The 14,255-nt window shown below is 41.6% G+C and overlaps 1 protein-coding gene across 6 annotated transcripts in view; it reads left to right on the top strand.

The window, feature by feature from the left end:
• LOC124622096 overlaps window positions 1–2,777 on the top strand; it is a 303,051-nt gene extending 300,274 nt beyond the window's left edge. For all 6 annotated transcript variants that reach the window (XM_047147689.1, XM_047147692.1, XM_047147691.1 and 3 more), the window contains one exon: window positions 1,788–2,777. In XM_047147689.1, coding sequence (XP_047003645.1) covers window positions 1,788–1,877 — 90 coding nt within the window. In that variant the 3' untranslated portion in view covers window positions 1,878–2,777. The remainder of the gene's footprint in view (window positions 1–1,787) is intronic.
• Window positions 2,778–14,255: the final 11,478 nt, after the last annotated feature.

The following is a 14,255-nucleotide window of genomic DNA, read 5'->3' on the forward strand; positions in this document are numbered from 1 at the left end:
TGCAGAGAACCACTTAATGATTTTCTGAAAAACATCGTTTACGATTTCAGCAGTTAATTCGTGTCTGTTGGGTGTGATAGCTATACTCGTATCATCGACAAAAAGTACCAGCTTTGCATCTTCGTGAATAAAAAGATGGCCGCCCCACTTGCTACTTGCACCAGGGAAGAACAGCGTTCTGTTATTCGGTTTTTGCGTATTGAAGGTGTGAAACCTATTGAAATTCATCGACGAATGAAGATTCAGTACGGTGATGCATGTTTGTCACAGCAGCAAGTCTACGAATGGAGTAGGAAGTTAGCAAATGGTGTGACTTCAGTGGAAGATGCTCCTCGTCCAGGTCAGGCACGAGTTGTGACTCCACAGAACATTGCAGCAGTTGAAGCCATAGTGATTGGACCACTCAAAGACGCAATGGGAGAAAAGAAGTTCCGTTCTGATGAAGAGGTACGCCACGCGGTGCATGAGTGGTTGGGCGGACTACCAAAAGAATTTTTTCTAAAGGAATTTATGCACTTTGTAAGCGCTGGACGACTTGCATTGAGCGTGGGGGAGATTACGTTGAAAAGTGATACAGCTTTGTACTACTTCTGCAGAATAAATAATATTTTAAAAAATACACTACTGGCCATTAAAATTGCTACACCACGAAGATGACATGCTACAGACGCGAAATTTAACAGACTGGAAGAAGATGCTGTGATATGCAAATGATTAGCTTTTCAGAGCATTCACACAAAGATGGCGCCGGTGGCTACATCTACAACATGCTGACATGCTGAAAGTTTCCAACCGATTTCTCATACACAAACAGCGGTTGACCGGCGTTGCCTGGTGAAACGTTGTTGTGATGCCTTGTGTAAGGAGGAGAAATGCGTACCATCACGTTTCCGACTTTGATAAAGGTCGGATTGTAGCCTATCACGATTGCGGTTTATCGTATCGCGACATTGCTACTCGCGTTGGTCGATATCCTATGACTGTTAGCAGAATATGGAAACGTTGGGTTTAGGAGGGTAATACGGAACGCCGTGTTGGATCCCAACGGCCTCGCATCACTAACAGTCGAGATGACAGGCATCTTATCCGCATGGCTGTAACGGATCGTGCTGCCACGTCTCGATCCCTGAGTCAACAGATGGGGACGTTTACAAGACAACAACCAATTGCACGAACAGTACGACGACGTTTGCAGCAGCATGGACTATCAGCTCGGAGACCATGGTTGCGGTTACCTTTGACGCTGCATCACAGACAGGAGCGCCTGCGATGGTGTACTCAACGACGGACCTGGGTGCACGAATGGCAAAACGTCATTTTTTCGGATGAATCCAGGTTCTGTTTACAGCATCATGATGGTCGCATCCGTGTTTGGCGACATCGTGGTGAACGCACATTGGAAGCGTGTATTCGCCATCGCCATACTGGCGTATCACCCTGCGTGACGGTATGGGGTAACATTGTTTACAGGTCTCGGTCACCTCTTGTTCGCATTGACGGCACTTTGAACAGTAGACGTTACATTTCAGATGTGTTACGACCCGTGGCTCTACCCTTAATTCGATCCCTGCGAAACCCTACATTTCAGCAGGGTAATACACGACCGCATGTTGGAGGCCCTATACGGGCCTTTCTGGATACAGAAAAATAAAAAGAAGATAATAAATTGATCTTAGCTATGTGTGTCTGTGTTTGATAACTGAGTGACTATTGGTGTTGAGCGAGCCTGCGCTACCTTTCTCACCTATTCTCATCTAAAGCGTAGTGCGATGTGTGTTGTGTGACAGGTTGGGGATGAGGCGGACGGCGCAGAGGCCGAGAACGGAGGTCCCCGGGAGGCGGATTCCGTGGACGAGTGCCACTCTCCGCAGCGCTGAGCGCCGTCTACGTCCGCGTCGGCGTGGCTGGTGGCTGCCGCCGCCGGCTGCCGTCGTCACCGACTCTAGTCTACGCAAATTCTCATATTTTGTGATCTTTTCGGTAATTGTTTAAAGGCTTTAATTCCACCAATTAACGAACAGAGTGGAAACCTCTCCGTATATATATATATGCTTGTGAGCTATTGTTGGTGTGCCATGGTGGATGCATATCATGGCGTTTTATTTCCTTTGAACCTATTTATAAATTTCTATTTCTATGATAATCAACACACGTAAAAATTTTGGTTAGAAAGCCTCAAAAAAAAAAAAAAAAAAGTCAGAAGTGAGAACAAGAAGAATCATGTCCCACATACTAGCGCTATCCGTATCAATACCTATTGTTGTGCTTGTTGTCTTTTCATTTTGTAAATGTAACGTGTTAATGTTTTACAAATTTTATCTAAATAAAGTAATATTTGTGTGTATTCGAAATATAAGGTATCTTACTCCAGAATGTAATCGTTGTGTAATGGAGAGAAATGATTAATTCGTAGCACTATTCATTGCTCCACTTCTTGCTTCCCATCTAAATATGTGTTTAGAGTAATGTTCCTGCAGCTGCTTTTGCGCAGTGTTGTAATGCAGACTTCACACGTGTAATCTGCAGTTGTTAGGTGTCTTCTTTAACATTTGTGTACCAAGGTTTCTCGCATGAAGACGACCAGTAAGGAATCGATTCAAGTATAACACAGTTTCCTTTGAAGAAGAATGAAAGATAGGTGTTTTCCATGAATGTGTACTTAAAAATTATTTTGTATGTATTATCAAACATCAGACAGCTAAAATCCAAAGCAAGTGTAAATAGTTTAGTGTTATCAATTGTAATATAGTAAATAAATGGCAGTTGTTTAAATACTAGTTTCCATATTTGTTGAAAAGATACTGCACTTCTAACCCAGAGCCAGTAGTACACCATCATTTTCAGATCTTGGAACTGAATTCATTCGGCACTAATCCACTGGGTGAATGCTTCAGTAGCTCGCCATTCTTCTTACTGCTCTACGAAATGTGTGAAGTGTCAGATACAATTAGCTGTTGCAATAATGTGAAATTCGTACCACAGGTACACACCACTGAATAGTTCCACAGATAGATTTTAATCAATTTACATGGTCAATTTTGGCCGTCCGTCTTCGAGGGAGTAAGCTTAGTGAATGCTTTAACTTCTGAATACTATTAATTAGAGGTCTTTTCTCAATATGATAAGACTTTTACATTAACACTATGCAGCGTGACTTACAACTTTCAAAGATACTGTTATTGTCACTGGTATAAGTTTGCATTCATTGCAAGGATTGTGTCTGTTTTGTGATTAAGAATTGTCATTCGAAAACTGATTTACCACGTGCTTCACAGTTCTTCACATGAGAAGGAACGTAAAGTTCATTTATACTTGAAAAGACCTTAAGCATCTCACTTTTATTCAAACTGTTGTGAAATAAAATTCACAAAATCTCATACACGTAATTTCAGTGTGATCCAAGATTTCACGAGCTTAGATCTAAGCTTAATCTCGATAGTTAGTGAAACTTCAACGTCTAGAAAATTTCATTTGGCTGATATTGCAATAGGCTTTCCAAACCAGTCATTCACAAATCAGTCTCCAAGTAAATTCCAAAAATTGCCACACAATAAACATTCATAGCTCACATGTACAGATTTCATCAGATCGTGATTATATTTAAACAAGAACTGGAAATATATATTTCATTTCATTACTATTTTATTTTATTTGTCTTAGTTATTAACGTAGGGACGGGCGAGTCACTTCGGGAGTTCTCCTTTGAAAACCGGTAGTCGTTTTAACGCCACCGTTGACCCACGAAGAGGGTAGCTTGACGACGGAAAGAATGGTCCTTGTGCTGCTGCCACGCCTCACGCTCCCACCATGACACAGAAAACAGAACAAAAATATTTTCAGTATCATATTACAAAACATAATACGTAAGCTGTTTTCATTTCAACATCATTACAAAACTTATGAGAACTTACAATCCATGTGTTGCGTGACAGAGATTGCTCGATGGTACAGGGTACTAACCGTTGTATCATCATAATACACAACCATCATGCACTTTCTTAGGGGAAAAAATTTGTTTCAGTCCTGAGAAATGCCTGTCGGTGTAAGTACACACTGAAATTTTAAATACTATGCGCAAGGAATGGAAAAAAAATACGAGTTACAGAAAATTAGTTGCACTACGATATTGACACTGACAACAAAAATCAAAATGGTCGCAAATATTAATACGATAACAACGTTCCTTAAATGAAAAATATAGATCTCCACTCGGTTGTTTTGGAGGAGGCAACGACCTGTGGAAAGAAGCAAGGAAATGTTACAGTGGCTTAAACACTTCATCAGAGGAAGAACGGATGAAACGTTGAAAAGAAAAGAAGATGAAGATCACAGAAGAAGAATGCAGTCGGCTGTGAAAGCCTGTGATGATAATAATTTCGTGTGGTTCAATAGCCTGGTGCAAGTCTTTGGACTGGAAGCCGGTTCGACGTGTCATCCTCCACAGTTATACTACCGACGAAAGAAGATCAACACTTTATCATGGAATACGCACCACGTGTTGTTTCTGGGTACTACTCACATCTAAAAGATGAAGGCAAAATTAAAGACATACCGAGAAATCTGTCGCGGCCTTTGTTTTCAATCACGCACTACCCTTTTTTTCCCCTCACATTTCTCGCCACTATTCTGGTCAACTGGCCTGGGCGGACGGCGCATCACGGCTCTTCAGCTTGATCGCTAAATATTTAACTCAGTTATTTTATTCACAGGACAGCTGGCCCCCTTACCGATCACGCTGAACTACCGTGCCGGCATTTTCATAGCGCGAGGCACGCCCATAAAAGCCGTATGTCTTATGAAGTTTTAATAAGGAAACTACCGTTTGAATGTAAAATCAGTTCTAGGATCGGATCATTTTCATGTCTCCCGCTTCTCTGGTCAATGTTTCGAGTACGTGTCCTCGGGTTTTCTTCTACATGATGAGGCCGCAGCTCGTGGTCTTGCAGTAGCGTTTTCGCTTCCCGAGCACGGGGTCCCGGGTTCAATTCCCGGCGTGATCAGGGATTTCCAAGTGCCTCGAGATGACTGTGTGTTGTGTCATCATCGTCATTCATCCTCATTACGACTGGAGGAAGGCAAATTGCCAACCATCTCCACTAGGACCTTGCCTAGGACGGCGGTGCGGGCCCCGCATCGTTCACCTACGCTCTGTCAAGTAGGGTTTTGGAATATACACTGTATTCGAACATTATGAAGTACCTCGAAGAAAACGATTTATTGACACGTAGTCAGCACGGATTCAGAAAATATCGTTCTTGCGATAGAAAACTAGCTCTTTATACTCATGACAGGGGATGTCAAATTGATTCCATATTTTTAGATTTCCAGAAGGCTTTCGACACCGTTCCTCCCAAGCGTCTTCTAACCAAACTGCGTATCTATCGAATATCGCATCAGTTGTGCGACTGGATTCGTGATTTCCTGTCAGAAAGGTCACAGTTTGTAGTAATAGACGGAAAGTCATCGAGTAAAACATAATTAATATCCGGCGTTCCCCAAGGAAGTGTTATAGGCCCTCTATTGCTACTGATCTATATTAACGACATAGGAGACAATTTGAGTAGCCGTCTTAGATTATTTGCAGATGATGTTCTCATTTATCGTCTTGTAAGTCATCAGATGAGTAAAACGAATTGCAAAATGATTTAGATAAGATATTTGTATGGTGTGAAAAGTGGCAGTTGACCCTGAATAAACAAATGTGTGAAGTTATTCACAAGAGTACTAAAAGAAATCAGCTAAATTTCGATAAAACGGTAAGTCACACAAATCTGAAGGCTGTAAATTCAACTAAATACTTAACGATTACAATTACAAATACCCTAAATTGGAACGATCATATAGATAATGTTGTGGGTAGAGACAACCAAAGACTGCGATTCATTGACAGAACACTTGGAAGGTGCAACAGGTCTACTAAAGAGACTGCTTACACCATGTTTGTCCGCCCTATTCTGGAGTATTTATGTGTGGTGTGGGATCCGTATCAGATGGGAGTGACGGATGACATCGAAAAAGTACAAAGAAGGGCAGCTTGTTTTGTATTATCGCGAAGTAGGGGAGATGGTGGCACAGACATGATACGTGAATTGAGTGGCAATCATTAAAACAAAGGAGTTTTTCGTTGCGGCGGGATCTTCTCATCAAATTTCAAAATCCCGTTTTCTCCTCCGATTGCGAAAACGTTCTACTGGCACCCACCTACATAGGGGGAAATGATCATCACGACAAAATAAGAGCAATCAGGGCTCGCACAGAAGAGCTTAAGTGCTCGTTTTTCCTGCGCCCCGTTCGAGAGTGGAACAGTAGAGAGACAGCTTGAAGGAGGTTCATTGAACCCTCTGCCAGGCACTTTATTGTGAATAGCAGAGTAATCACGTAGATGTTGATGCAGCTGGTCCGTGGAGCGCCACAGCCAACCCTCCTAGTTTCGAACGTACCAGTTTCTCGCAGTCGGGTTCTTGTATTCGGACGAAGGTGTTAATGTGATGTCATATATACGAGATCTTTTCAAAAAATCGTGGAACATTCGTAATTTCCTGCCGATGGTGTGTAGGAGCGATGTGCTTTTGGCATCCCTGCACGCGCGTGTGTTTAATGTGTAACTGCCGGAAGTTCCATAGTTGTATGTCTGTTACTTATCGTTCAGTGCTGTATTGAGTAGAACGTTGTGTTGCACAGTTTGCGAATTTCGAGAGGGTAGAATTAAAGGATCAACGCGTCTGCATTAAAGTTCATGCGAAACTCAAGAAGACCTCTACAGAGAGACACCAAATGACGCAGGAAGCCTACGGTGATGAGTGCTTAAGCCGTACTCGGTGTTACAAATGGTTCACACGGTTTAAAAATGGCTGGACGGAAGTTAAAGATGCCGCTCGTTCAGGACGCTCTTCGATGTCCACCGGCGACGCTAATGTCCGTAACGTCAACGAAATTGTGCGTGCTAATCGAAAATTCACTGTCCGAGAAAATGTGACATTTCAATTGAATCATATCATTAAATACTGACGCGGCATCTTGAGATGCATCGCGTCGCCGCCAAGTTCGTCCCTCGACTCGTGAATCAAGAGCAGAAAGACCTTCACCTCGCAATCTGTGAAGAACTTTTGGATCGCGCAAATGAGAACGAGATGTTCCTTAAGAGAGTCGTAACTGGTGATGAGACGTGGGTCTACGGTTACGATGTTGAGACCAAGGTTCATTCTTTACAACGGGTCGGGAAAGGTTCTCCATCACCAAAAAAGGCTCGTCAGGTGAGGTCAAATGTCAAAGCCAGGCTGACAGTTTTCTTCGGCTTTAAAGGATTAGTCCATCATGAATTCGTGCCACATGGACAAACTGATGGTACTAGCGGGAAGTGTTGCGAAGTCTGCGACAATATGTGAGAAGGAAACGGCCCGAAATGTGTCGAGACAATTCATGGCTCTTGCATCACGGTAACACACCCGCACATTCATCTCTGTTGGTGGGTGGCTATTGCACAAAAAACTAGATCACTGTGCTGCCTCGCCCTCCATACTGTCCACAGCCGACCGCTGCGGACTTTTTTTTTTACTCCCACGGGTGAAAACCCTGTTGAAGGAACGAAGATTGGCAAACGATAGACGAGATAGCTTCGCGCCATCCAGCAAGAGGCGTGCCAAGACTGCAAGGAAGCGGAAACGGCACGGGAGCGGTGTATTAATTGTGGAGGAGAGTATTTCGAAGGAGAAGTAAAAGGTAAGAGTAGAAAAATTTTGTGGACAAAGTTCCGGAATTTTTTGAGCACACTTCGTATTATAATAGGTGCTGACGACGGCACCCCCTTCTCAGCTTGCGTGCCTACCGTGAAGTGGGAAATGTCAATCTGATTCGAACTTCAAACATTTTATATCCAAACGGTACAGCTCCTCTTCCTTATCAAAACCTCAGTTACTAAATCCCTTATGCAGCCCATAGAAGCCTGTAATAGCAATTTTGAATTACCTTGTATAGCTAAATACCCCTAGTAACAAATAAAGAAAAACATCGCGCAAAGCATAACCAACAGCAGTTCGCATCTCTCCCTTTGTTCTCCACCCACACCAACCTTTCACGGGCGTTAGTCGTCAGCCTTTGAGGAAGAGGACAGATCGTTGGAAACAGTGGAACCATATGATATTAATCCCTTGCATTTCGTTATAGCCGTTCTGGTGTGGGATAAAGATATGGCGAAACTGTTCCGTTCGTTTTACATTATTGTTACCACATAAGGTGCAAAATGTGTCTGCCAAAAATGGTCTCACATCGTAATACGTAATCTTTAACTGTCACGCGTAACACACCGATCTCGGCCTGCAACGAGCCGACGACATCACTAGTGTGTCTACAAAATAAATTTCGTTGGGTAGTAACGAGGGGCATGAAAGGGAAGCAGTGGTTGGGAAGGGAGTGAGACAGGGTTGTAGCCTGTCCCCGATGTTATTCAATCTGTATATTGAGCAAGCAGTAAAGGAAACAAAAGAAAAATTCGGAGTAAGTATTAAAGTCCATGGAGAAGAAATAAAAACGTTGAGGTTCGCCGATGACATTGTAATTCTGTCAGAGACAGCAAAGGACTTGGAAGAGCAGTTGAACGGTATGGACAGTGTCTTGAAAGGAGGATATAGGATGAACATCAACAAAAGCAAAAAGAGGATAATGCAATGTAGTCGAATTAAGTTGTGTGATGCTGAGGGGATTAGATTAGGAAATGAGACACTTAAAGTAGTAAAGGAGTTTTGCTATTTGGGGAGCAAAATAACTGATGATGGTCGATGTAGAGAGGATATAAAATGTAGACTGGCAATGTCAAGGAAAGCGTTTCTGAAGAAGAGAAATTTGTTAACATCGAGTATAGATTTAAGTGTCAGGAAGTCGTTTCAGAAAGTATTTGTATGGAGTTTAGCCATGTATGGAAGTGAAACATGGACGAAATGTGGTGCTACAGAAGAATGCTGAAGATTAGATGGGTAAATCACATAACTAATGAATAGGTATTGAATAGAATAAGGGGAGAAGAGGAGTTTGTGGCAAAACTTGACAAGAAGAAGGGACCGGTTGGTAGGACATGTTCTGAGGCATCAAGGGATCACAAATTTAGCATTGGAGGGCAGCGTGGAGGGTAAAAATCGTAGATGGAGACCAAGAGATGAATACACTAAGCAGATTCAGAAGGATGTAGGTTGCAGTAAGTACTGGGAGATGAAGAAGCTTGCACAGGATAGAGTAGCATGGAGAGCTGCATCAAACCAGTCTCAGGACTGAAGACAACAACAGCAACAGTAACACGCTTTGAAGTTAATCTCACAGCTAAGCAGGTCTATGTGTCAATTTTAACTACAGTCGGACTGATTAATACCGAGATTAACCGAATGATCGCTGCGGAGAACAATACGTAAGTGAACACGACGAAACATGAACAATTCCACTTCAGAATAAATGCAGATTTATTTAGAAAGACTCAGTGAAGCACTTTACACAAAATGAAACACAACAGACACAAAAAATATATCACATTGCGCTGTAATAAGAAACTTAGTGCAACGCAGTCACATTACATAACGCATGTAATTCACACGTAACCTAACAGGCAGCGAATAGAAAGATCCGAAACGCACTTACTCTCAGATAGGTGTCGGCACAACCATACTGTGTCCAGGCAAATATACAATAATCGCAGCTCATAGCTATAGTAAATGCAAACACGTAATGGTTCAGCCACAGCTGTGCAAATGGCGGTCGAGAGCTTTCCACAAATTAATTTAAAGAGTGCCCAGAGGTATGCATCGTGAACGGTATTTTAAAACGAAGTGATTTATACACAAGGACGGCGCTAGTAATTATTTTCAAACTTTAAAATTTGATTTCTATATCTTGTTCACAACGAAAATTGTTAGTATATCAGCACAGAGGAGCTGACTTCAATAAATAGGAACAAAGCAACAATGACAAGCATATAGTTTTAACTGAAAGGCCCGTTGTGCTTTTGGTAAAGCAAGTAAGTCCAAAAACGACGCATCCAGTGGGTCTGAAGTGAAGGATACTTAATCCGAAATCGTTCAGAACCTGAGAGTTGCTCATTTTTTCCTTTTTTTCCCCTGCAGTGTAGAGAAGCAAGTTACAGAATACTAGAACAGACAGAGAAGCAACAAATGGATCGGGTAACAGGTTGGAATAATCAAAATCAAGTGGAAGAAGATGGGATATGTAGGAAGGCGAATGAACAGTGCGATTAGATGCAAAAAGAAAGTTTTTTCCTAGATGCCAAGAAATATGGGAAGTACGCAAACAACAACCTAATACGAAACCGGTATATAATGCTGAGGACGATATAATTTGGCCTAATCCCTGAAAGTTTACAGTAGTGAGGCCTTGATCTAAGTCTACAGTTTTTAACCACCATATTTCCTTCCCATTACCAAACTGACAACTCCTTGATCTCTCAGGACGTTTGCTGTTAACCGATCCCATCTTTTAATCAATTTGAACCATAAGTTTATTTCTCCCCAAATCAATAATGACCTCTTTATTAGTTATGCGATCTATCTACCTAATTTTCGGCATTCTTCTGCACCTCCAAATCTCAGAAGTTTTCTTTTTCTCAGAAAAACTTATCTTGGTATTGCTAGTCTGCATTTTATGTTCTCTCTATTTCGGCCACCGTTAATCATGCAAATAGCGTAACTCATCTACTACTTTTAGTGTCTAATTTCCTGTTCTAATCCCCTCATCATCACCTGATTTAATTTGATTACACTCATTTACATTAGCTTTTCTTTTGTTGATATTCATCTTACAACGTCTCTCCAGACACTGTCAACTCCGCTCAAGTGATTTTGCGGGTTGCGACAGAATTATAGTCTCATCGGCAGACTTCAGAGTTTTGATATCTTCTCTGTGCCTTTCCAGGTATATCCTTGATTTCCTTCATAGCCCATTTTGCAGACTGAATGACATCCGGAACATGGAACAACCTTGCCTCACCCTCTTTTCACTACTGCTTCCCGCTGTTACTCTCTGACCCATATAACTTCTATCTGGTTTCCGTAGAAGTTGTAGATAACATTCTCCTTTGTACATTTGATCCCTGTTAGCTTCAGAATGTGAATAGCGTCTTCTAGTCATTACTGTAAAGAAGTTTCTATTAATCTATAATTGCTATAAACCTTAACATTCCTTTCTTCAGTCTTTTCCCCAAGATAGGTAATAGTGTCAGTATCGCCCCGCGTGTTGTTAGATTTCTCTGTAACCCACATTGATTGTCTTCTCCGAGGTAGGCTTCTGGCAGTCTTTACACTCTTCTGCTAATAATTTGTATCCACGTTTTACAACAATGATCTAAAAACTGATGGTTTTGTGATATTAACCCATTTCAGCGCCTCCCTTTTTTAAAGTGGAATTAATACATTGTTCTTGAAGTCTGAGGTGATTTTACCTGTCTCATACATCTTACTTACCAGTGGAATATTTTTGTCATGGTATGTTTTCCCAAGGATCTTAATGGTTCTGTGGGAATGTCGTCTGCTCCACGTACGTTATTTCGACTTAATTCCTTCAGTGCTCTGTCAAATTCTTCTCGCAGTAGCATATCTACCATCTTATCTTCATCCTTCTTCCCTTACTGTAATGCTGTCTTGAAGTTCGTTTTATTTGTTTAGCTCTTATGCGCATTGCTTCCATCTTCTAGCCTTCTTTCTTTGCTTTTTCGGTGCAATGACTGAGAATTTTAAGAAGCGTGAAACAGTTTGTTAAAAATGCCTGTCATATCGTCAAGCTTGGATTTGAAACTCTTCTCGAGCAGACATGCCGCAGTAAGTGGCACCGAACATTCAATACTAGCGCCACACTGGACAGAAACAAAACTATGAACAAGAGAGCAGCGGCAGTAATAGCACGCCTCTATGGGCCTGGCGACGTAAGCGTTTGCTCAACCAAGTTTTGTATAAAAAACAGTGTGAAATAAGGGTGCATTTAAAAAAAAAGACATGGAAAAGAGTGTACAGTAGAAATAGCGAAAAAATAAAATCCATTGAAGTTACACAACTGAGCGGAAAATGACATACATAACCACTACTCACGGAAAAGGATTTAAAAAATAGCAAATCTCTTCATGAAAAATTTGCAGATGACATTCTGTCAAAACGGTAGAAAGGCACAAAAACAAGCCGATCTGCAAAAATTTATTTCCGCAAATAATGTAATTCAAGCTGAACAATTCGAGACAAATTAAACAAAACACACGCGTTATTATTTTTAGGCTTAAAATAGAAGAACAACCACGAATTTATGTGACATTTTGCAGAAATAAACGAGGCCCATAGGAGATCATAAATAGATATCGAAACAGGTCTGGATAGTATAAAAGAAATTTATTGTGTTTTGCATAACGCTGCGTTTAGAAAGCCAAAATTAGTCTTTCATTTAATTTATCATTACGTGAGCTATAAGCCGCTGGCTTGATGCAGAGAAGCTCTATGCATAGCTTTTGCGTGACAAAAATGCCACATCCTTTGGCTGTATAGCGAAATCATATCTGTACACGCTACTCTGCATCGGTACCTTATTGGCCAATCCGGATTAGGGCAGGGATAGAGAGAGCCCACACGTTTGTTTTTGCAGCTGCTGGGGTATTCATATTGCATGGGCGCTGTCTACGATTTTCATGGTTGTATTTGATCAAATACAGCGGCTTGGGCTAATGGTTTACTTCGCAGCCCTTTCGACGGTGGAACATACAAGATTTTATGTTCAAAATGTTGCTTGACAGGCTTGGTTCCATGTACAAGGATCAAACCATTCTTTAATTAATTCATTAGTTAGGTCATGGCTTACATCAGATCCGCGTCGTACTTGCGTAGTTCTTTAGGTGAGGAAAGAGATTGGCTAATTCATGGGGAAGTTGCATTCACTGAGGCATTAGAAAAGCAGAATGAGTCTGTTGTAGATCTTTCACACGACACTGTTGGAGACAGAAAACGCCAGTGGCAGTGGACAAAGAAAGTCCGGTTGCACCAATCCTTGAAGAAAGATTGTTTTAGCTGTAGTAGCACAAGGAATATACAAATGTTAATTTTGTGTTTCCTTTGATTAACATTTAATGTAACATTATGTTTTATAGGACTTTCATTTGTACACACAAATTAATTATAACTTTGGTAATTAAAAAGAGCTATAGCACCGTGGACCATATCGCCTAGGGAGAGTTTCTGGGAACAATTAGGGACAACCCCTGAAGAGGGATAGTTCGGTTTTTTATGGTACCGTTAAAGTGGCGGTGCCAAGTTACGGTAGCCTTTAAAAGAAAAAAGATGGCTAGGCGAAAAAAAGCGGGAAAGCACATGCCTGGAAACAACGAGCTCAGGGGATCGATTTTCAGTTCCATAAAAAACAGTCGTTAGAGCCCTTGCTCGCGGGAGGTAAACGTCCTGAGTTCGAGTCTCGGTCCAGGACACAATTTTAATCTGCCAGGAAGTTTTATTTACAACTTGTCACGTTTCCAAAGGGAGCTTCCATCTGCCTACTTAGCTTTTGTGCACAAGCCGTAGTTGAGACGAGCTCACTCAATGCATGCGTTCTGCCATCAGTGGAATTGTTATTCAGAGAATCTGCCACTGACAGATTATATGTTTCTTTGTACGCACATTACAGCGAATATAGTTAGATATGAGCTTCTGAGAACTTCGAGAGACGAGCCGATCCTGTCCGTCTACGGTGATTATGACTATTGCGATTAATGCTTGTTGTAAGTAGATAATAGGCCATACAATGTGGAGTCTATATCTCCACTCCACACATTCTCTATAGAAGAGAGGATGCAATGTACTTTCAGGATGTGTTAAAACATTTGGATGTATGGCTGTGATTATGCATTGCTTAAACAAATGGTCACGTGTCTCTACATTTATCCTTGCCCTTTGACAATCCTCCTTACATCCGAATATCTCATGAATAGAATCCGGATCGCATTAATATTCATTCATGGGTCAAAATTTTGTTTACAGAGGGTAGTGACTATTTTCAGGACATTAACACTGAGGTCAAACCAGTTATGTATTGAGATGAAGTCTAAAAGGCAGTAGGAAGCTTTACAGTATAAAGAGAATTAAGAAAAGTGTTCTCTCGGTAGGCCGGGTGTGTGGTTTTTGCCGTGCCCAGCGAGACCGACGAACTAATTGCCTCCTCCTTCGACACAAATCCCCTCGACCCCGGACGCCGTTGCATCCGAGTCGGCACGGGTCACAGGGGTTGTGTGGCTC

This window comes from Schistocerca americana, chromosome 7 (assembly GCF_021461395.2).
Source record: "Schistocerca americana isolate TAMUIC-IGC-003095 chromosome 7, iqSchAmer2.1, whole genome shotgun sequence".
NCBI classification, from domain to species: Eukaryota; Metazoa; Arthropoda; class Insecta; order Orthoptera; family Acrididae; genus Schistocerca; species Schistocerca americana.